Genomic DNA, 25252 nt, shown 5'->3' on the forward strand with positions numbered 1-25252 from the left:
AGCAGTAATAAATCACGCTTATGTTTACTCTTTGACTTCTAAGTACGACTGCTCTATTTTCCACGTCTCTGGTGACTAAAATTCTCTAAAAACGATAGTTAAATACATCAGTTAGAAGGTTGAGAAAATAAGTTTTAATGGCTCAATGAACCAGATGATGAAGGTGTAACTACAGCCAATCCCAGTATGGGGAAGAGTGTCTGGTGGAATGCCTATTTGGAGAAAGCTCCTTGGGATACTCTGTATCATTCCCTGACCAACCCTCGCCTCTGTTACACAATCTCCTCATTTCACAGATAAGAAAGCTAAGACCCAGAGAGATTATCTAACTTGTAAAAATCATACAAGCCATGAAAGGCAAAGCCAGGATTAGAATTCAGAACAGCTATCTCTTGTCTGTCCAGGTTCTTTCCATTAATCCTTGTATTTCTCAGACTGGGTCCCCACGAATTCTGTGATCTGGTGTAAGTAAGACTGGAAGATGCTGTGTTAAACAAAGTAGAAAAGAATTACTTTAGAATTTCTTAAAATCTAAAATATGCAAATAAAAGTTTAGATTCTATAAAAGAAGTACTCAGGATTTTCAAATGCACTTCTTGATGAGGTGTTTTTATGTTTGCCATTAAAAAAAAAAAGAACTCTTATTAATGAAGCAACACAGAAAATGGTGGTTTAGAACTTAAATCTGTCTCCTTTATTTTCAATTTATTTTGACTTCATTAAACCAAGCAAGAATCCCAGGATGCACAGTTTACATATTACAAAGAATCACTGAATTTATTTTATTAATCTACCAAATAACATAAGTTGTGAGGCAAATCTTAATTTTTATTTAGTGGTAGGTTCTATGAGTCTATTAGCCAAATGTGGTCTTTTGATCACTTAGGAATTCTTGTCATTGGATGTAGATTTCTACTCATATAAAAATAAGCAATGTGTGTTTAAATTAGTTATAAAATAAAATTAATCACTAAAATTAATTTTTTAAAAGGCAAATTAATGATGTTTTTAATGGATTTTACTGAGTCTTTAAAGACATCCACGTTCCTCAACTTAGTCATATTTTAGTCTCATTTTAAGACGAAGGCATTTGGAGTCTGTGTTTCTGGCAAATATGTTTAAATTTTAATTCTTACTTTGACAACACGACTATTTGGTTTCAATTGCTTTAAAACAAACTGTAAGGATCAATAACAAAGAGGACAAAGTAGTTTTGCGTCTGTGATAAAAATAGGTCATAAAATGCTACTGGTTATGCAGGGTCTGTTGTGAAGAGGTCAGCTCAAGGTCCCAGGTAAACATCTTGTCTGTGTCCTGAAGCCTTGTTTTCTGCATGCCTTATACTCTCAGTAGGGTCCTCCTACTCGGGTCTAAACACCGGGCCACTGCACCCTATCGATCTTCTTTAAATCTCCAGAATAATAAATTTCAAGGCAACACAGCAGAAGCCGACTAAAGCCCTTTAATTACATCACTGCTGAAAGGAAATCATTGATCAATGGCATTATGGGAAAATAAACTGCCCCCCAAACCAGATCAAAGTCAATAAAATAGCTGACTAGCTGCCCCATTTGGGACTTCCGCTAGATTAGTGCTCATGGACAAGCAAAAGAGACGATTCTAATGCATGCTGCTTACTATCTTTTTGAAGCTCTCCCTGGCAGGTGTCACGCTCTGAGCATGGTTTTTGATTACTCTAATTAAATATAATATTATCAACAGATCTTCGTATTGATCCTTAAAATCTCCCCTTCTAAATGAAAAATTAAAAGCCTAGAGAGAGGGCTTCATAGGGTACCAGGTTATTTTAATGACTTTAGTACTATATCAATTTTCTTAATGTATTATTCTAATATTTATCAACATCAAGGTACCAATTAGCTTAAGAATTTTATATAACATGCAAAGTGAACAATTTTAAAACTTGCTCTTGCAGAGATTAGATAAATTCTTTTCAATTTACATGAAGTTACACTCCTAATTTTTCTACTAAATGTGGCTAACTGTGCTGGTTACTACTCATTATTGATGGTTTATTTTAAATACATTGCCCAATACATATAATACAATATGGCAAAGAATTCTTTTTTCTCAAGTAGTTCAAAAAATTGTGAAAACATTTTAAGAAAATAATTTTATAATAAGCTTATAAACAATAATAGCAATATTCATAGTTTTCAAATAGGCAATAATATTTCAATGCTTGAAATCCTATTAATTCTATACTTGCAGATTTCAAAATGTCTTCTTCTATTTGGTTAGGGATAACACTCTGCAAACAAATTTGAAAGCCTCAAATCTCTCTTCAAAAAGAATGTACACATTTATAAAATGAAATATTTATAAGCTTATTGACATAAATTTTCATGTAAAATTCCAGAATCATGTTAATTAGAAAATGTAATGTTATCTTTAAAGTAAACTTTGAGAATTTTAAGAATAATGTAAATTTAAGAGTGTACAAGGAGAAACCTAAAATACCAGATACAATGATTCATTTATGGGTATTACTTTAGCTACTGGACCTAGCAAAAGCTTACAGCCATGCCTTCTTCCCATTCTACATTTCTTCCTATTCTACATTTCTTCCTATTCAGTCCCTATTCCCTCAGGTGGTTCTCATTGCTAATGCCCAAATGGCATCAACCTGTTGTTTAGCTCATCTATGAAAAGGCTAGCCTGCTGGCTAATTTACCAAGGGATTAAAGCCCTGAAACCACTTCAATCTGCTACTTTGTTTCCATGTAAAAGCCTTACCATGACACCAGTTCCCTCATGTTAAAATAGAAAATCTCTTTAAAAGAAATAAAAATCCAAAGTAAAAACTGTTTAATAGAGAAACTGCATGCCAAAAACAATATTCTGCACCCTTGAACAGTGCTATAAAATAACATTCTGTTAGTTCTGAAGTACTGCATTATATACTACAAAGAATTTCATGTATTAAACGTTCACCAGTTCATAAAATTAACAGAATTCACACAGGCACCAATGTTGGGGGAGAAAGGTACATGAAGATTAATGTAAAACTGTATGTAGATATAGTTTATCATTGCAGTATAATATTTAATTAAAATTCACATTTGTGTGCATTTTGTTGAATGACAAAACATGATAACTGCATTAATTTACACTGCAAAATGGAGGTCCCAACAAACAAGCAACTTTCAGTTTCTGATTTAATAATAATAGAGACTTAAAGATTAATAATTCTTAAAAAGATGGGCAGGTATATATAGCAATCAATGTTTTATGCAAAAAAATCAGAATAAGCTTTAAGTTCAGACATTTTATACAGAACACATTTATATTTTTTCCATTTTGTCATTTAGAGTATAATAATAATCACAGAGATTTTTTTCCTTTAACGACTTTACTCCTTGAAAACCATTACAGTAGCACCAAATTTTTGCTAAGTGGCCATTAAAACACTAAAGAAAAAGAAAACTTTTTAAGGTAAGTATTCATTACCCAGTTTGAGGGAGGACTAATGGAACAAACTGAAAAATGTAATCAAATTGTATTCATGTACTATTGAAGAACAATGAACTAAAATGCAAGTGCATATTTTTTATATCCTTGCTATACTTCAGTAAATCTTTCTTTCACCATAACTTCAGGATTATCATATTTAAAGTAGAATTGTATATTAAAGAAGAGTTTCTACTTTAATCTCAATTTTCTATTTAAATTTTTCCCAGGTAAGCTGAAAACTAATTTCAGTAAATTTACTAGACAAGCTATTATTTCACTATATTTCAGTGATGTTTATTTATTATAACCCTGAGAAGTGAGGGAGAAAAAAGCATGATGACAAAACAATTGACCCAATAAAAGCTAAATATCAAGTATTTTATAGCTTGTAGCAGTGACTGAACTAGATCATTCAAAGGGGAAGATAAATATTATTGTTTCTCTCTTCATTTCTTTACTGTCATGACTAGTGTCCCTTGTACCTATTGGTGCCAACAGCACAGATTTGCTGAATGAAAAACAATGTCAGCAATGGATGTGTCAGTGCCAAAGGCTTAAGAGAAAATGAATGTGCTCTAAGTTAGGATCAGTGTGATATTCAAATTCAAAGTACTTCACGTAAGGACAAGATACTCAAGGTCCCATTTCAATCACAATTTTATTATAGCAACAAATATGAAATTCTGACTGCCAATAAAAATACTAAATTTGATGCACTTCTCTGCAAAATTCATGGCCTTGAAAGATATTCTGCAAGCTGTCATCCCCAAGGACTATAATGGATTTGTCTTTAAAGAAAAATGTTTACAGTATGAATTATCAAATATATTTTATCTATGTTTTCACATTTTAAAGAAATATAAATTATTTATCTCACTTGACATTTATTGACAAAATTCACATTAAGTGGAATTTTGAGAAGCTCCTTAATCAAGTTTTATAATAATGAGTTACATTTTAAGTATTTCTTTTCTAACAAGACTAGTGTGAAATTTCTTTCTTATAGTTTATATAATGAATTGCTATGCTGAATTTTATAAGGTCCAAATTTAGTGATCATTAAACAAAAGTCTCTTGTTAAATAACTCATAAAATAGGAACACATTATTAATAATCAATGCTAGTAAAAATAACTTCCATTGTAGTTTTTAAGCAACAAAGAAAATTTTCTTAATTTTCATTTATTTTAAATAAGTTTAAAAAGGTGTCAATTTGAAAAGCAGAGTGATTTTCCACATTTATGTCCCAGTGGAGGTGTACTTCCTAAAAACAGAACTCCTGAGGCACAAAACTGCTAAATTTTACTTCTGACTAAAATAAAGTTTGAAGGGAACAGACATATTACTGAGCACATCTTTTTTATCCTTACAGAATTCACTTCTAAAATTTTTTTAATTTGGAGAAAAACTAAGAATAAGCTATACAATGGAGAGTAATTTCTACCAACCCCCATAATTCACCAAAACCAGACTGCTTCAGTGTCTCTAAAAAAGAAAGCAAGACGCTGAATGCAAAGCTTCAACAAACTATTATTACACGCTTTTCCAGTCCATTAAAAGAAAGTAATTTAATCAGTTTATAGTTTCTCAGGAAAATCTCATTCAGAGAAATTTTATTGCCAGCTATCTAAATAGTAAATACCTATTATCCTCTGAAAATGAGTTTTTGCTTGCCAAGGGCAAACCCATTGCTGTTACTGTAGAGCTCTGTCAGAGAAACTAGAAGTTAAAAAGGTTATAAAGATACCATTAATGTCATGGGACTGTCTTATGGGGACTCAAAAATGCTTAGTAATTGAGGGTTTTATTCAAAGTGTATTAGCACCCATATAAACAGCAGAGTTAATATGATGCTTTAGGTTTTATTTTATTACAGCCCAGAAAAATCATCTACAAACAGCTGAATATTGTAAATGTATCTGCTGGACAGCACAACTCATTTTATCATGTGGCTCTAGCTTAAGTCTTTAAAGAAAATATCAATAACATACATACAGCTTAAAGGCAAATCTAGATCTAACCAATGAGAACAACAGAGAAAAGTATAAATGATAACTAATTGGTCCTGACAGCATGCACCTTTGATAGAAGTATGAGTCAGCAAGGGACAAATGTTCTTTAATTCTTATATTCTAACTTAAAGAGAAACTGTTACAAAATAGCTTATACTAAAGTTTATTAATATACAAAATGGTGAATGATTACATTAAGCAACAGATAATGAGGGACATAAAATAATTCTGCCTCTATTAATTTTCTGATTTTGGAGCTTTTGGACTAATTATTAGTTGTTTTAAGTTCAGTAAATATATAATACAACTCTTAAAAGTTATTCATCTGTCAGCTCTAATAGTTATATAAAAAATAACCATTTAAAGAAAAATTTTAAAGATACACTTGCCTTAAATTTTTGAATATTGATGATACTGTGCCTATACTTCCTCTCTTCAGATCATTGCCAGTATAAATATGGACATATAAAGTTTATAAAAAGTAGACTGATGTGGGTCTGAGTTGCCTAAAATGTCCAGCTTTTAATAGGTCAAATATAAAAAGTAGTATAAAGGGGGGAAAAAACCCTCTCAGTGCTAGTGAGATATTTTCTGACTAGAGAATAAACTGGTCAAACTTTGAGGGTGGCATATATGTCAAATGAATGATGGAAGCACTGAAATAATTAAACTCTAGCTATAATTACTTAAGGTAGATTCCGCTAATCCAAACAAACCTGCCTAGGGAATTCCTTTTGGTTTTCAAAGTCCAGCTCTTGAATCATCTTCTCCATTCGCTTTTCCTAATTTCCCCCACCCCACTTTAAATCCCTTTCCTCTACACATGTATAAAATTGTACTATAACACTTAGTACACTGAGTGTCTTCAAACGGGAAGTGTGAACTGTTCATTTCCACATATTTCACACCTACCATGTTACCCACACACAGTAAAGGTTCAGTAAGTTTTCATTAAATTCATAAATTTAAATTAAATTAAAATTAAACCATGATTTTATTCGAACTGAAATTCAAGGTAATTTGCTTCTGTGAATTGGCCAAAGACCTTATCACATAGGTTTCAATAAATCACCATATCTCTATTTATTATATACAATTTTAAAACATAAACATCTTACATATCACTGTTTCTTTACCTGAATGGAAATCTAAAGTGATTCAGAAATGCTTCTGCAATCTATACACTTAGTTGAGTTACTAAAAGCCAGTATTTGCTAATAGGAAAAGGAGTACTGGATGCTGATCTTGAAGTGGCTATACAAATTACTGCCACTTAAGTTTGGGAAATAAAAGAGAATACTCAAAACATGCAATTTCTTAGTCAATTTCTTCTCGTTCTCATGCAATCTGATTTTTTATCCAGACGTTTCTCCTTCCTATCCCAACCTATAAGTAAATAAATAAATAAACAAAGAAATACATGGTTTAAAGAACTGTTTTCTGATGCTAGCCTGGAAAAACAGATTACACTAGCAGTGGGACTAAGGACAGTCTGTGGGTAGAAATAAGCAAAGGGTTCTCTTCTGATGATATTCTCCTTCCCTGAAAACTCGGTCACAGAAAGAATCATCAGACATCTCTGCCCATTACAGTCATGTGTCTCTTAATGATGGGGATATGTTCTGAGAAATGTGTTGCTAGGCAATTTCATCATGTGATCATCATAGAGTGTACGTCCACAAATCTAGGTGGTATAGCCTACTACACATCTAGCCTATACAGTATAGCCTACTGTTTCTAGGCTACAAACCTGTATAGCATGTTACTGTACCTGAATACTATGGGTAGTTGTAATAAAATGTTTAGTATTTGTGTATCAAAATATATTTAAACATAGAAAAGATACCATTAAAATATGGCATAAATGATTTAAAAATGGACAGCTGCAAAGGACACTTAACATAAATGGAGCTTGCAGGACTGGAAGTTGCTCTGGTTGAGTCAACGAGTGGTTAACTGAATGTGAAGGCCTAGGGCATTATGATACACACTGTAGACTTTATAAACACTATATACTTAGGCAATGTATCTACTGTAACCTTTTTACTTTATAAACTTTTAACTTACTGACTCAGCTTAAAATAATGCACTGTATGGCTATACAAAAATATTTTCTTTCTTTATATCCTTATTCTGTAAGGTTTTATCTATTTAAAATTCTTTTTTCTTTACTTGTTAACCTTTTTTGTTAAAAACTACGACACAAACACACATATTAGGTTAGGCCTACACAGTGTCAAGATCATCAATATCACCAGCTTCCACCTCTGTATCCTGTCCCACTGGAAGGTCTTCAGGGTAATAACATGCATGGAGCTGTCATCTCCTATGACAACAATGCCTTCTTCTGGAATACCTCCTGAAGAACCTGCCTGAGGCTATTTTACGTTAACTGTTTTTTTTTTTATACACATAGAAGGTGCACACTCTAGAATAACAATAAAAATATGGTACAGTAAATACATAAACCAGTAACAGTAATTTATTATCATTATCAAGTATTATATACTGTCTATAATTGTATGTGCTACATTTATATACAACTGGCACTGCAGGAAGTTTGTTTATACTAGCACCACCACAAATACACAATGTACCAAATTATGACATTTTAGGACACTTATGACCTATGATGAAAAGGCCATAGGAATTTTTCAGCTCCACTATAACCATATAGGACCACCATGGTATACATGGTCCGTCATTGACCAAAAAACATCGTTATGTGGTATGACTGTACATAACTCTACAGTATACCTTTACAAGAAGAAAATTCTATTATTTTCTGGTAAATGGAATGAAACATCTCTTTGAGTTTCTATCAGGTTACAATTAGTAAATTAATAGCAGATATCCTTTATCAATGTTTTCACTGTTCTTTCTCACTCTGTTTTTGAGGAAAGACTAATTTTTTTAAAATTTCAAAACCAGTACTTGTTTATTGGAGGAAAATAAGTAATATAGAAAAGAAGTGCATAGAGTAAAATCTGAAAGTGTCTACCTTTACTCACATTTTGCAGGGGGAGCTAGTTCACAGCTTGGAATGAAAGAAGGCAATGTTACACAATGGGTAAGAACAGACTCTAGAGCAAGATGCATACTAGGGCTTTCTGCAAGGATGAAAATGTGCTAAATTATCTCTGCTGCCCGAATAAGATAGCTACGCACCAAATGTAGTTACTGAACACTTAAAATGTGGCTAGTATGAATAAGGAACTGGATTTCTAATTTCATATTACTGTAATCAATTTAAATTTAAATGTAAATAGCCACATGTTGCTAATACCAGCTCTGGCCTTTACAAGCTGTGTGACCTCAGGCAAGTAACTTAACTAACCTGTATGCCTCAGTTCTCCCTTCTTTAAAAAGGAAATAATAGTATTTCTTATAAGACTATAGTAAGAATTGTAGAATCCATGTAAAGATTTTAGAAATATCTCAAACATGATAAATATTCAGACCCTCTTCTGGGTTCAGTAAAATATATATAATTGAAATACACACACACAAATATATATACACACTGATAAATATATGTAGTATTTTATTTTAAAAAAGAGCATCATACTGACACTAACCTGAAAATTAGAATTTTCAACCAACAATATACCACAGACTCCTCTGTCAAGACATTCACAAATGTACTGAATACTTGCTATGTGTCCCAGTACTGTCCTAGGTGATTAGGATACAGTGTTGAATAAGTTAGACATTATCTCAAACTTCATGACAATAAATAAAATAATTAGGTCATGGTGACAATGGAAGAAGAGATAGCTACTATAGATTACAGCAGACAGGGAAGGCTTTTCAGAGGGTGTGAATTTATCATTTTACAATCCATCCTTTGCTCCCTACTATGGTTTGATGTCTGTGTCCTGTCCCCTTCAAAATTCATTTTGAAACTTAATCCCCAATGCAAAAGTAGTTAAGAAGTGAGACCTTTAGGAGGTGATTAGGACATGAGGGATCCACCTTTATGGATTGGATTCGTGCCTCATAAAAGGGCTGGAGTTAACTAGCTAGGCTCCTTTGACCCCCTCCATGGGGGTACAGTGTGCAGAGTTCAAGGTGCCATCTTGGAAGCAGACACCTGGCCCTCACCAGATACCAAACCTTCTGGTGCCTTAATCTTGGACTTCTAGCCTCCTGGCCCTCACCAGATACTAACCTACTAGTGCCTGTATCATGGACTTCTTACCTCCAGAACTGTGAGAAATAAGTTTCTGTTCTTTAGAAATTACCCAGTCTCAGGTATTTTTTAATAGCAGCACTAACACTCCTCACTGAAGAGTCTCATATTATCCCCGAGTTTTAATGCATCCCACAGATTCATGCTGCCCTGAGCCTGACATATCCCCTCATAATACCATCTTTTACCTCCTCTACCTTTTCTTTCTCCCCCATCAGAAAGTCTCAATGTATGTCTAACATTCCCTACCAAGCCTTCTATCTTATACCCCATTCCCAAGTGTCACCCAGTCTCAGCACGCATCCCATCCCCAGCCTCATTGTATCATAAGCCTCATTCTATCTCTAAACCTCATATTATTTCTGAGCTTCCCACCCTTTCTAAAATTCTTCACCAATTTCTAAATATTAACCTATTTTTTATATCTCTTTTAGACCAATTCTAAATTACAAGGGGTGACATTAAAGATGAGATCCTTTACGTGAGTCAGCTATGGAAAGAGCAGAGAGAGGGGTATGATAGGGAGAAGGGAAAGAGAAGAGCATGTTCAAAGGTTCTGAAGCAGGAAAAAGCTTACTGAATTTGGGGGCTTGAAAGAAAACGTGTGTGACTGCACCATACTAGTAATTTATTTACTATTTCCATTATTACTAGACATTAAAGTTGTCTCCAATTCTCCACTATAGTACACAAACAGACAATGTGGTGATAAATATTTTTCTACACATCTTTGAGATATGTAATAATAATTCTCTAGAGTGTTTTCTAGAAATAAAATGCTGGGTCATTTAAATTTTGGTGGGCACTGCTAAGTCACTGGCAAAATACTCACTGGGTAGTAGGTCAAATGGTATTTTCATCTCCCTAGGTATGTGTACACACATATAGCATATAAAACAGTATAATACAAACATGAAATTAACTGAACCAATCTTACCATGTCACTATTTCACAAAGACTAATATATACTCTATGTTATGGCTAGAAGCCAAGATACAAATTCTATGACTATCTCTTTCTAATTCTATTATTTTCTACATTGAGTTATTTGTATTGGTTAATCTAAACATTGTAAACAAAGGACAACAGTGTTCTAGTGCAACTTTGCCAGATGCTTCCCTAAGAATTGATTCAGCTGTAGAACTCATTATTTAATGTAAATTAGGAAATCAATTCAAAGAGAATTTAGATGTATTAGAAGTCTAATATAAAGATTAGATTTTTAAAATAGACAAAATAATTTTTGTCTATTTGTACACTGTTGTGGGTAAGATAATGAGCATCACTGATTCATCACTATCACTAACTATAGATGTTTGACATTTCTAAACTGTTGTTTTCTCATATGTAAAATCAGGTTAATAAAGGTATCTCTTCCATGGAGTGAATGTGCAAATTAAATACACTGATCCCAGTAAAGTACTTAATGTAATGCTTGGCAGATAGAAATCACTCAGTAAATCTTAGCCATTATTGCTGTTATTTCCTTTGAGCTTTGTATTGAGTTTGCGGAAATAATGTTCATGTAAACTACAGGTGAAAGTGGCTTCATATACCTACTGCCACATTGTTGTGTCCTTCAGATATCCTAAACTCAATTTTACTATCCTACTCACACCTTGGCACTACAGTTTGCCATAGAGAGTTCTTGTATGTCTTGCCATTATAGTATGAGTGCAGCTTAATACACTGACGTAAAAATATTATGATGTGAACTTGTTTCAGACTACTAGCAAATTACAGAGGCCCAGTTTATTTATGTGGGTCCATTTATTCAGATGAATGTCCTTTCCCTCACTGTGAACAAATTATCACAGATGTTTATTTTTCTTACAAACAGAAATTTAAAAAGAAATCTTCAAAAAAGATCTTCCTTCATTAAAACAAAACAAAACAAAACACTGCCCATCACCAAAAAGCAGTTTATAATTGGGATTTTTAAAAAACTTTTATTTTAGGTTCAGGGGTACATGTCTAGATTTGCTATATAGGTAAACTGCATGTCATGGGAGTTTGGTGAACAGATTATCTCGTCACCCAGGTAATAAGCATAGTATCTGATAGGTAGTTTTTCAGTCCTCACCCTCTTCCCAACCTCCACCCTAAGCAGGCCCTGGTGTCTGCTGTTCCATTCTTTTCTTTGTGTCCATGGGTTCGCAATGTTTAGCTTCCACTTATAAGTGAGGACATGCAATATTTGGTTTTCTGTTCCTGTATCAGTTTGCTTAGGATAATGGCACCCAGCTCCATCTGTGTTGCTCCAAATGCCATGATCTTGCTCTTTTTTATGGCTGCATAGTATCCCATGATGTATATGTACCACATCTTCTAAACTCAGTCTACCATTGATGGGAATTTAGGTTGATTCCATGTATTTGACTTTGTGAATAGTGCTGCAATGAACATACACATGAATGTGTCTTTACAGTAGTACAATTTATATATCTTTGGGTATGGGTAATAAGCTTGCTAGGTCAAATGGTAGTTCTGTGTTAACTTCCTTGAGAAATCACCAAACTGCTTTCCACAAGGGCTGAACTAATTTACATTCCCATGAGCAGTGTATAAGCAAGCATTCCTTTTCTCCACAACCTTGCCAGGATCTGTTTTTTTTTTTTTTTTTTTTATTTTACTTTGTAATAAGAGCCATTCTGAGTGGTATGAGATGGTATCTATTGTGGTTTTGATTTGCATATCTCTAGTGATTAGTGAAGTTGAGCACATTTTCGTGTACTTGTTGGTTGCATGTATGTCTTCTTTTAAAAAGTGCCTGTTCATGTCCTCCTTCTACCTTTTTATACGGTTGTTTTTGGCTTGTTAATCTAAGTACCTTATAGATTCTGGATATTGACCTTTATCAGATGTGTAGTTTGCAAATATTTTCTAGCATTCTGTAGGTTGTCTGTTTACTCACCTGATAGTTTCTTTTGCTATGCAGAACCTCTTTCATTTAATTAGATCCCATTTATCTGTTTTTCTTTTTGTTGCAATTGCTTTTGGTGTCTTCGGCATGAAATCTTTGCCCATTCCTACGTCAAGGATGACACTTCCTAGGTTATCTTCCAGGGTTTTTATAGTTTGAGGTTTTATATTTAAGTCTTTAATCCATCTTGAGTTGATCTTTGTATATGTTCTAAGGAAGGGGTTCAGTTTCAATTTTCTGCATATATCTAGACAGTTATTTCAGCACCATTTATTGAATAGAGAGTCCTTTCCCCATTGCTTGCTTTTGTTGACTTCATTAAAGACTGAGTGGTTGTAGGTGTGCAGCTTTATTTCTGGGCTCTCTATTCTGTTCCTAAGTATCTGTTTTTGTACCAATATCATGCTGTTTTGGTTACTGTGCCCCTGTAGTATAGTTTGAAGTTGGGTAACGTGAAGACTCCAGCTTTGTTCTTTTTGCTTAGGATTGCTTTGGCTATTTGGGCTCTTTATGGTTCCATATGAATTTTTAAATAGTTTTTTTTTTTTTTTTTCTAATTCTGTTATTAGATGTACTAAAATGTCATTGGTAGTTTGACAGAAATGGCTCTGAATCTGTAAATCACTTTGTGCAGTATGGCCATTTTAATTATATTGATTCCTCCTATCCATGAGCATGGAATGTTCTTCCATTTGTTTGTGTCATCTCTGATTTCTTTTAGCAGTGTTTTGTAATTCTCATTATAAAGATCTTTCACTTCCCTGGTTAGCTATATTCATAGGTATTTTATTCTTTTTGTGTCTAATGTGAATGGAACTGTGTTCTTGATTTGGCTCTCAGCTTGAATGTTGTTAGTGCATAGAAATGCTACCGATTTTTGTACATTGATTTCGTATGCTGAAACTCCAGATTCTGGAGATTCAAATGACTTCAGCAAAGTTTCAGGATATAAAATATGGGAGCTTTGGGGCTAAGACTATGGGATTTTCTTTTTTTCTTTTTTTTTGAGACAGAGTCTCGCTCTGTCGCCCAGGCTGGAGTGCAGTGGCGCGATCTTGGCTCACTGCAAGCTCCATCTCCCGGGTTCACACTATTCTCCTGCCTCAGCCTCCCGAGTAGCTGGGACTACAGGCACCCACCAACACACCCAGCTAATATTTTGTATTTTCAGTAGAGACGGGGTTTCACCGTGTTAGCCAGGATGGTCTCGATCTCCTGACCTCGTGATCTGCCCGCCTTGGCCTCCCAAAGTGCCGGGATTACAGGCGTGAACCACCACGCCCTGCCGATTATGGGATTTTCTAGGAACAGAATCATGTCGTCTGCGAACAGATAGTTTGACTTCCTCTTTTCCTATTTGAACGTCTTCTTTTTCTTTCTCTTGCTTGATTGCTTGGGTCAGGACCTCCAATACGATGTTGAAAAGGAGTAGTGAGAGAGGGCAACCTTGTCTCCTGCTGGTTCTCAAAGGGAATACTTCCAGCTTTTGCCCACTCAGTATGATGCTGGCTGTGGGTTCGTCATTAATGGTTCTTATTTTTTTGAGGTATGTCCCTTCAATGCCTAGTTTGTTGAGAGTTTTTAACATGCAGGGATGTTGAATTTATCAAAAGCCTTTTCTGCATCTACTGAGATGATCATGTGGCTTCTGTTTTAGTTCTGTTTCTTTGATGAATCATATTTATTGATCCGCATATGCTGAATCAACCTTGCATCCCAGGAATAAAGCCTACTTGATTTTAGTGGATTAACTTTTTAAAGTGCTGTTGGATTCCGTTTACTAGTATTTTGTTTAGGATTTTTGATTCTACGTTTATCAATGACTTTGGCCTGAAGTTTTGGTTTTTGGTGTGTCTCTACGAGGTTTTGCTATCAGGATGATGCTGGCCTCACAGAATAAGTTAGGGAGGAGTTCCTCCTCCTTAACTTTTTGGAATAGTTTCAGTAGGAATAGTAAGCTCTTCTTTACACATCTGATAGAATTTGGCTGTGAATCTGTCTGCTCCTGGGCCTTTTCTGGTTGGTAGCCTTTTTATTACTGATTCAATTTCAAAACTCATTAATTGTCCGTTCAGAGATTCTATTTCTTCCTGATTCAGTCTTTGGAGGTTCTATGTTTCTAGGAATTTATCAATTTCTTGTAGATTTTCTAGTTTGTGTGCAGAGAGGTATTTGTAGCAGTCTCTGAGGGATTTTTGTATTTCTGTGGAGTTGGTTGTAACGTCTCCTTTGTCATTTCTGATTGTATTAATTTGGATCTTCTTTTCTCTTTATTAGTCTAGCTAACAGCCTATCAATCTTATTCTTTCAAAGAACCAACTCCTAGATTCGTAGATCTTTTGTATGATTTTTTTTTCTGTGTGTCTCAATTTCATTTAATTCAGCTTTGATTTTGATTGTTTCTCATCTTCTACTAGCTTTCGGATTAATTTGCTCTTGTTTTTCTAATTCTTCTACATGTGATGTTAGGTTGATAATTTGGGATCTTTCTAACTTTTTGATATGGGCATTTAGTACTATAAACTTTCTTAACACTGCTTTAGCTATGTCCCAGAGATTCTGGTGTACTGTACTTTTGTTTTCATTAGTTTCGAAGAATTTTTTTATTTCCACCTTAATTTCATTGTTTATGCAAAAGTCATTCAGAAGCAGGTTGTTTAATTTCCATGTAATTATACGGTCTTGAGCAATCTTCTTAGTACTGATTTCTATTTTCACTGCACTGTGTTCCAAGAATGTGGCTAGTATGATTTTGGTATTTTTGAATTTGCTGAGTTGTCTTATGGCTGACTATGTGGTCAATTTTAGAGTATGTGCCATATGCAGATGAGAAGAATGTATATTTGGTTGTTTTTGGGTGGAGAGTTCTGCAGGTGTCTATTAGGTCCGTTTGGTCAAGTGTTGAGTTTAGGTCCTGAATATCTTTGTTAGTTTTCTGCATCAATAACTTGTCCAGTAATGTCAAGCAAGGTGTTGAAGTCTTCCACTATTAGTGTGTGATTACTTAAGTCTCTTTGTAGATCTCTAAAAACTTGCTTCATGAATCTGGGCCCTCCTGTGTTTGGTGCATATATATTTAGAACAGGTCTTCTTGTTGAATTGAACTCTTTAGCAGCATGTAATGCCCTTCTTTATATTTTTGGATCATAGTTGGCTTATAATTGGTATTTCTATTAAGTGCTTATAAATTACAGTTGGCATTCTGTGTCAGTCTTGGAAAAATATTAAATATTTCAACTGTATCATAGCGAAAATGAAGTATCTTTCTATGAATATGGAGCTCATGTTATGTTAGGTGTGAAGTAACCAAGCAATAATGTTCCTGTCTCCTGTTTCTCTTAATAAATTTAATAGTATTTCACAAAAAAGTGTTATAGGACTCATGTTAAAACACAATGGTTAACTCTAATAACTCTTTAGCACATACAGGATAGGATCCAACTGGACCAAAATTATTCTCATAGCCACAGTTGTAAAAGGCTTTCACTTGTTCTTTAGTGAGAAGCAGCAGCAATTGATATCTGAATCTATTACATATAAAATTGCAGAATATGGTATGTAGGTATGCAGAGTACATTATAATCAGTTTTCATTCTAGAGGATGAGCTCAGTCATTCTCCATATAGCTTTCTGACATCTTAAAGAATGTTTCATATTGTCTGCTTTCATTAACAGAATTAGTAAATATTATCTTATTATTATAATCAAGGGTCCCTAGACTGGCAAAAGTAGGACAGCAGCACCTCTTTCAGAATTCTAGCTTAATAAGGCTTATTTCACTCTAGGTGTGCTTTACATTATAAAGTGATCCCTACTTTACATTATATTTACAATTCAATGCCTTTGCCTCCAGTGACCTTTTGTGAAAAATATCTCCAACTAGCTAGTTTTGAAATGTCGAAGCTTCGTTTGACTCTGATTTGACCCACAAAATACCTTTTTACTGAGTCAACGTACCACTCTATTATTTTTCTTACTTCTTTATGGCTTTGGATTAGGTTCTGGGCACATGTAGACTCCATTCCCTGATATTTACCACCCTCCCAGTCCCTGAGATAAACAACTAAGTTTTTGTTTGTCAACGATAAAATCCCTGAGATCTAAGAATTAGCTTCTAGCAATGAATGCTTATTTCCAACTAGCAAAGAATAAAAGAGAGCCTAGGGTTTTAAGAGAAAGTGGTCTTAATTCTACCTTTTAATGTTTTTACACATTTGGTATACCATTACTAGCAAGCTGTTTGAATATGGGCAGCCTAGGACAGCTCTTCCTCCTGGCAAGTGGTAGGTATTTTCAGTATGGAAACTTTCAACCCCTCATATGTAGACTGCTCTCTTGCTATAAGCTCTGAGATGAGAAAAGACACAAGGCCAGATTGTGGTAAGAAATGTGGCTCTACTATGTCAGTTTTTTGAATATCAATTATGATTCACTGCAATACTAAACTACCAAAAAGATAGATGAGGAAAGGTTAAAAGGTTAAACTGCTTATAAAATACAAAGAAAAAAATAACCAAAAATTATGGAAGATAGAGCCCCAGGGTAGGGGTTTGGAGAATAAAGAATAGTTCTAGAAGATAAATGCAACAATGACATTATCATAGTCATTCTCATCATAAAATTATAATATTACTAATTTACTATTTTGTCTCATATCTCATGATTACTCTTTAACTTTTATTGTAGCTATATCATGAAGCAGATACACAATGTTATTTGCAATTCAAAGATAAAATGTCTTCCATTACATACACACAAAAATAAGTAATTTTGGAGAGTCATTGTAATATATTTAATATTGCATACAAAAGAAAAGGAAGAGGTTGTTTACATTAAGTATTCTTAAAAGTTCAGTGGTCTGCATTTATCCTTTCAAATAACATCAATGTGTGGATACCAAAATTACAATGCACACAAATCCACTCACTGACAAATTTCACTTGTACACAGCATAAATACTGTAATGTATTAAAATCAGAAATAACTATCATCTTTGATGAATCACTAAGAAAGGAACCCATGCCTGATCTTTAATTAACCTCCCTACTTCCCAGTTTCCTTAACTGTACTCCGGGGACAATAATATTACTGTATTTATATTATGACTATTATAAAATAAGAGAAATTCTATGTAGTTAGTATAATCCCTAGTAAATAATAAATGCTCAATAAAATAGTTACTACAAAAAGGAATATATCCTTATTAATACTATCATTACACTTATGCTACTTAGTTTCAATTCCAAATCATGTTTTATTTTAAGATATTTATTACCGTTACATAAAAAGTTATATGTAAACTGCCAGCACATAGATACATGCTGCCCCTCAGTCTTACTTTCTTGATTGTCCAACTTTCCCATTCAGACTAGGCTCTGGCCAGGTCTAAGACCATTAACTATGGTTGCAAGGTAAACCTAGCCTGGGCCAGGCACCAGGTTCCTGGAGTCATTTTTATAGCTGTGAATTCACTACTCCTTCATGGAAGGACTTTTGATAGTATTTTCCTTTTGGCCCTGACCTTTAACCTTGAGGCACTTAATTCGGTCTGTACAAACACTCAACAGTCACCTCACGAAAGGAGTTCAAACAAGAGGGAATTCTCTCTGCTTCTGGTCATGGTTCCTGAAATTAACATCCCTTAATTGTTCCTCTAACTTAATGCACAGCAAGATTGCTACTCAAATCTGTTATCTGAATAAATTTTGTCTAAGCATATTCGTCAAATGAGATCAAGACATTTTTCCAGGAAGAAACAAAGAAAGGTCTAGAACAATAGTTCTCAATGGGTGCAGTTATTATCCTTAGGGCACTCTGGAAATGTATAAAGATGTTTTTAGTTGAGGAGAGTGAAAAAGGCAAGTAGCATCAAGTTGGTATAACAAGAATTCTAGATGTCCTGCACTGCTCTGGAAAGAATTATTCCATGTCTCACATGACTTGTCAATGCCTTACCAGATACACATGTAAGTGAAATTTTTTGAGTAATTATTTGAACTTGGAACCTAATTATACATAAACACAAAAAAACTGTTTCACATGTCTTAACTCATGCTAAATTTTCCAGAACTCCCCTACTAAGTAAATCAAAAGAATATTATATTTTTCTTCATTCAAAACTTTTTGAGTTGTTTACCACTTCAGAAGATAATTTACTTAGGGCAAAGTCCTACATGGTATATCAGTTGCCATGATACAAAACAACTGTATTAATCTGCACTGATCTCTATTACATTTATTCATATGGGTATATATGTATATATAGATATTTCAAAATGTTAAATATATAGAAAGAGTTGACAATATCTAGCTGAATATTTTGAAATTAGGTTTTATAGCTTTGTCCACAATTGAATATACTATGCTCAAAATTTTTTCTTATGAAGCACTCAAACTATTAAGATAGCTAACACTTAAGATACTTTACAAAGAAATAATAATGTTTTACTCTAATATTCACCTGAACACTCTGCTTTTCTTTAGGGTAAAACTATAGAAAAATAAGTAACTGATGAATGAGTGATGTTTATTTTTGATCAGTAGAGAAATCTGTATTGGAAGAATAAAATGTCTGGGTTAATTATAAGAGTGAAGGGGCCACATCATCCTTTGATGGCAACTTTACTCTCAGTACTTTCATTTACTTTTCCCTGACTTTCCCAGTTAGGATAATCTTTTTTTTTTTTTCCCTAAAAACTTTTGTGCTTGCCCAACATTTTTTAATCATTTAACTCTGGCTTACATAATAATTGTATCTGTATCTATTCCTCCAACTTGATAGTAAATTTCAAGGGGTAAGGGTCATATTAAAGACTAATGTGGGCCAGGCGCGGTGGCTCATGCCTGTAATCCCAGCACTTTGGGAGGCCAAGGTGGGTGGATCACGAGGTCAGGAGATTGGGACCATCTTGCCTAACACAGTGAAACCCCCTCTCTACTAAAAATACAAAAAATTAGCTGGGTGTGGTGGTGGGCGACTGTAGTCCCAGCTAGCTACTCGGGAGGCTGAGGCAGGAGAATGGCGTGAACCCAGGAGGTGGAGCTTGCAGGAGCCGAGCCGCGCCACTGCCTGTGCAACAGAGCAAGACTCTATCTCAAAAAAAAAAAAGAACAACAACAAAAAAGGCTAATTTGGCTCCCAAAATGCCTAGTACATTGTCAAAACAGACCTGCTTTTATTACCTAGGGTCCTAGTTATATTGCTGTTTTAAACAATGAAACTTTTGACAAGTTTACTAACTTCTCTAAGCCTCATTTCCTCATGTTTAAAATGGGAATATTAGTACATGCACTGCTCATTTCATAAGAGTATATGGGAATCATGAAATAATGTAAAGGATGATATCTTGAAAATGGTTACAGTATACATAACATAAAGTAATATCACTGTTAATATATCAAGGATTATTTTTCCATAAATATGTTTAAAAAGTTATTTAAAAATATCTCATTATGTCTAAGAATCAATTTTTAAAAATAATTTAGTTTCCATTTTATAATGAAAAGAAAATAAATCCATTTATAAAATTTTATATAATGTTAATGTTTGATAAAATATTCAAATAAACAAAGCAAGCTTCCATAGCAGTCAGCCAATGTCTTACAAAGATCAACAACTAGAATATTGCACTAGGTAAATAAGTCTTTCTAATCTAGTTATTAATTTCATTTATTACTTCTTGATACTTATCTGGCTCTTCCAGTACATTAAACCAACTTTCTTAGACTGCCAGAAATGATAGATTCTGCTTCTGTGCATGCCTGTTGTTATCACCATGTCTATTTTCAGTATGTGTGCATGTGTGTGTTTGTCACTGAGATGCCTTAAGAAGCTCTAGTGAGGATAAACAGCCAGCTATATTGAGAACGCTCATTTCACAAAACATCCTATGCATCAAACTATGATTTTTTTTTAAAGCAAACGGTTTAAAAATAATGATACAAGAAGGAAAAATGATCCTTTGTTCTCCAACTAAATCTTATCCTTGGTCACACACTAAAAGGTTTTCATGATATTTGGTCTGGATCTGGAATGTAAACAATATCAATATTTGTAAGGATTTTTCCCCTTTATTTCACAGTAGTTTAAATTATTAACAAAGATATTAAGGCACTGTGTCCAGTGAAAAACTATGGAATTTTAAGTGCAAACACTGTAGATGACCAATGAATTTGGTGTGGATGATTCATACTTATGTTATGCATTCTAGTTGACTTAACTTTGGTATTTGATAAGCTAAAGGAACTACTCTAAGGCTAAATGTTACCACTATTATTTGACTGATAGGCTGTGTCTCTTACTAAGCATCCAGGATTCACTTGATTATACTAGACCTTTTTAAAGTTCCCAAATTGCTTGATCAGTATTCCAGGCCAAAAGTTGGAGGAGTCCAGAACCTAACGCCATAGATAAATCCCAAAGGGAGATAGGAAACATCTCTGACCAGAGGGTTTTATAATTAAACATGACTGAATGGCTCTTAATTGCCTGTAGTACTCAGAGAAATGAGACAGGTTTATCAAAGATAATCCTTATATTTGTATTTGAGGCATATATAGAGGCAGATATTTCCCTAATTACTCAGAGGTCATATTTGGAAAACTGTAACTAAACCAAGCATTTTTTTTTTTTTTTTAATGAAAATGTCACAAAGAAATGTAATTTCACATGTGACTTCGGGTTATATTATACAGTATTTTGTTATATAAAACAAGAAATGGTATGTACTTCATGGGATTTCTTTTTCTTAAATAAAATGTTTAGCCTTTCTAATTCCGCTGTGGCCATGGCTCCAGTGAAAAAACTTGTGGCGAAGGGGGGCAAAAAAAAGAAGCAGGTTCTGAAGTTCACTCTTGATTGCACCCACCCTGTAGAAGATGGAATCATGGATGCTGCCAATTTTGAGCAGTTTTTGCAAGAAAGGATCAAAGTGAACGGAAAAGCTGGGAACCTTGGTGGAGGGGTGGTGACCATCGAAAGGAGCAAGAGCAAGATCACCGTGACATCTGAGGTGCCTTTCTCCAAAAGGTATTTGAAATATCTCACCAAAAAATATTTGAAGAATAATAATCTACGTGACTGGTTGCGCGTAGTTGCTAACAGCAAAGAGAGTTACGAATTACGTTACTTCCAGATTAACCAGGACGAAGAAGAGGAGGAAGATGAGGATTAAATTTCATTTATCCGGAATATTTTGTATGAGTTCTTGAATAAAACTTGGGAACCAAAAATAAAATAAAATAAAATAAAATAAAATAAAATAAAATGTTTATTTCATTGTCTGCTCAAAATATTCAGTTTATTTCCATGTACTGCCATGGGCAATAAAGCTGTTCTTTTCTATGATTTTGCAATGATACGTAATAAAATTATCCTTTTTTTGTTTTTTGGTTCAGTGAATACGACTCACATTATGGTCCTGTGAGCAGGCTGCTCACCTCTTCCCCATTTAAAGAGGCATATAAGTTAATTTACTTTACAACAAAGACAGAAACCCTACATTTCCGCCTTGTAAACTCCGTTAATCACATGGATTCTGATGAAAGTCAATGTTTCCATCTTTTAAACCGCCTTTTCCCCCCAACACAAATTAAACAACAGCTTGGCCATGTTGAGGTCCTCAGTGTCATAATAATAGTGTGTTGGTCATGTAATATAGCCTCAAGCAGGTATCTCACTACAAGACCCATGTTAACAGTGGTTTAGCTGTATTAGTCTATTAAAGAGCTTTTTTTAAGGTGGAAATCTTGTTCGTACTTTATAATGAGAATAAATTGGACAAAGAAGGATTTACTTTGTTGTAAAAACTAAAATGTATTAAATAAGATTACATACAATTTTAAAATAAATATTTTAAATTGATAAATTCAACTTAAAGTGTTAAAATTCATACATGTACTTCTCCTATTTAAATTTATTTCTTAATAAATTAATAAGTACTGTTTCATCAAATCTAAAAAACAGGCTCATTACCTTAAAAGGGAAAGATGACGTCCACACAGATAAAAGACAAAAAACAGCTTTTTCTAAAAATGCCTTTTTTAAAGCATATACTGTAAGTTTTCTAAAACATGTAATACCTTAAAAATTTATACACTCAATACCTTGTAATCATCCCTAAATCTAATGGGACATAAATGTATTTCATCAGAGATGAAATTCTTCAATGACTGCTAAAATGAGAATCAAAAAATTATTATAATCTAGTAGTCGGGCTTGCAGCAAGCATTAATCAGAAGTCATAATAAATCCACATGCTTCTTTAGACAGCACATTAGTCAAACAGTTTTCTATGATAACGACAATGACTAATGGGCTCTGAGTTAGAAGGGTCAATCATAAACTCATCAAATGCTTCATTTAATTTCTTAATTTGGACAAACACAATTTGTTTATGGGAAAGATATCAGGTGTTCGTGAATGAATAATGGCTATGAAACCAAACTCCATTAATCAGCTCATGATTACAAATGACTTAGAGATTGTTTATTCTAATTTCATTCATTTGGGTCAACAAAGAAAACATGAGCAAATGAAAACATTAAAAAAAAAAGCACAGTTATTTCTCCATATTTAATAAGGCAATGATAAATACTCTCTCAATAACTGTATCAAAAGGACTTTATTACTCAGGGTTGATACCATTCCTTTTTATAACTGAGTTGTTAATGCATATGATTTATAATGAAACCAGGTAGGGAAAAACTAAAAACAAAATAATATACTTCACTGCTACCAAATTACACTCATTTTATGACTTCTGATTCCTCAGGCAGAGGTAGTCACTCCTGTGTTTCCAGTGCACTTTTTAACACTTTGTAGTTTTCCTGACACATAGCAGTAGGGTCTCAAATATTTCAAATATAATAGATGAATGGTTTATAGCACAATGCTATACTGTATACATATTGTCTGCACAGCTCTCTCCTACCTACACTAGGATGGTGAGCTACAAGGTGGCAGGAATAGTGTCAGGAACTGTTATATTCCCATTGCCTAGCATAAGGCCTGGCACAATTTATTTTTGTATAAATAAATTCTAAGGGAAAGTACTCTGTCATGTAAAATACTGGCTAATTAAATGATTTCAGTGATAGTGGAGTGTTCTACATTATTTTGAAAGTACCTAAAGAAAAAGCAAATTTCACTGTAATTACTAAAATAAATTTGTTTTTCTTTTGCCTTCCCCTTCCTTCTTCTACTATCACTAAATGGCACTTTGGAGGACTCATTGGGCTATCTGGGGCTGCTGACTGACTCAGCTGCTATCAGGTTCTATGCTTAGAATAAGCTTTATTTGCTCCTTCTGAACCACTCTGTGCCCTCCTCCACCCTGGCCTGGTAGATGAACTTCATGGACCACATCACATAAGTTGCCTTGCCCTTGAGCTGTTTAGTGTTTGAGTTTGGCCAAGAGAAGACACTGAAGGGACAATATAATTAGAGGGCAAGAAGAAGGAGGGGCTAGGGTTTATTTCCCGCTGATCTGTAGTTTGACAGTGGCTACATTTCTCTATTGAAGGCCCAGTTTCTGTTGAGGCAGACCTCTCACAATGCTCTCAAAATGCTCTACAGCTGATCTCTTCCCTTTCCTTTTTCAGGTCTAGATGTGGTAAAGACTCACAGCAATTGCTGGGCCAGGAATTTTGATGGGTCATCTTAAACCTGCCCAAACCTTTATTAATAGCCCATTCATTAATCTGATTATGCCGTCAAGTGTGCCCTGCTATTCCTGCTGCCACCTTTAGCCATATACTTGCTCATCTTTGGCTCCCACATTCCCTCCCTAGCCTCCCAAGTTCTGAGGTACAATCTATAGTCTATAGTTAGTTAGCTTAATACTGGCTTGTCTACATTATTTCAGTATGCTGATCCTTACCACTATATCTCATGACATATAGACTCTGTTTTAGGTATATCCATGGTAACTGTTTCTGTTTTTGACTGTGTACTTGCAATCTTAAATCATACCCTACTGATGGGTTGCAGAAGAGTTTCTTGATGTCTTATCTGTTCCTGATTCATTATCTCATTCCCCCATTTCAACTCTTACTTCTGACCCTGAGTCCCAGGTTTTGAGAGTATGAAATATTTTGAAAACTATCTTCACTAATATAAAATAAAATTACTAATATATAGAAGTCTACAAAGAGTAGACTACTTCATAAAGAAACTAGTCATAAATCTTTTCTAAAATATATAAAATATAATTTATGAACTGTTTTGCTTAAAAACAATTAATGCTTCTCAGTTATAAAATATTTTCCCATCCATAGTTTTTCTTTTTTTTAATGCCAAAAATAGTATAAGAAAGGTATATCCTATGTACCTGAATCTTTGAGGAATGAATTGTCATGATTTAATTCTCAGAGCTAATCTATTGAACTTCCAACATGTAAATCACTTGTTTGTGACTGACATCTTTCTATAATGCATTATAAACTTCTATACTGTCTTTCAAATTTTCAATTATAAAAGAAATACAAGCTTATTTTAAAGTAAATCAAAATACTGTAAGAAAGCAGAAAATAAAGACACACCACCACTACTTATTACACCCCTCCCCATTGTAGTTGGTGAGTATTTCCCCAAGGCTTTTTGTATGCATGTTAAAAATGCACAATCAGAGTTATTAGTAAAAGTATATGGATG

General features: G+C 34.0%; 2 protein-coding genes across 2 annotated transcripts in view; one reads left to right on the forward strand and one right to left on the reverse strand.

Moving 5' to 3' along the window:
- Nucleotides 1–25252, reverse strand: part of RSRC1 (arginine and serine rich coiled-coil 1) — a 426163-nt gene that overhangs the window by 137727 nt on the left and 263184 nt on the right. The window lies entirely within an intron of this gene.
- Nucleotides 21370–21831, forward strand: LOC104655557 (60S ribosomal protein L22). The gene has a single exon (XM_010354994.2). The coding sequence runs from the start codon at nucleotides 21387–21389 to the stop codon at nucleotides 21771–21773; it is 387 nt and encodes a 128-aa protein (XP_010353296.2). The 5' UTR covers nucleotides 21370–21386; the 3' UTR covers nucleotides 21774–21831.

Source organism: Rhinopithecus roxellana, chromosome 1, assembly GCF_007565055.1.
Source record: "Rhinopithecus roxellana isolate Shanxi Qingling chromosome 1, ASM756505v1, whole genome shotgun sequence".
Classification (NCBI taxonomy): Eukaryota; Metazoa; Chordata; class Mammalia; order Primates; family Cercopithecidae; genus Rhinopithecus; species Rhinopithecus roxellana.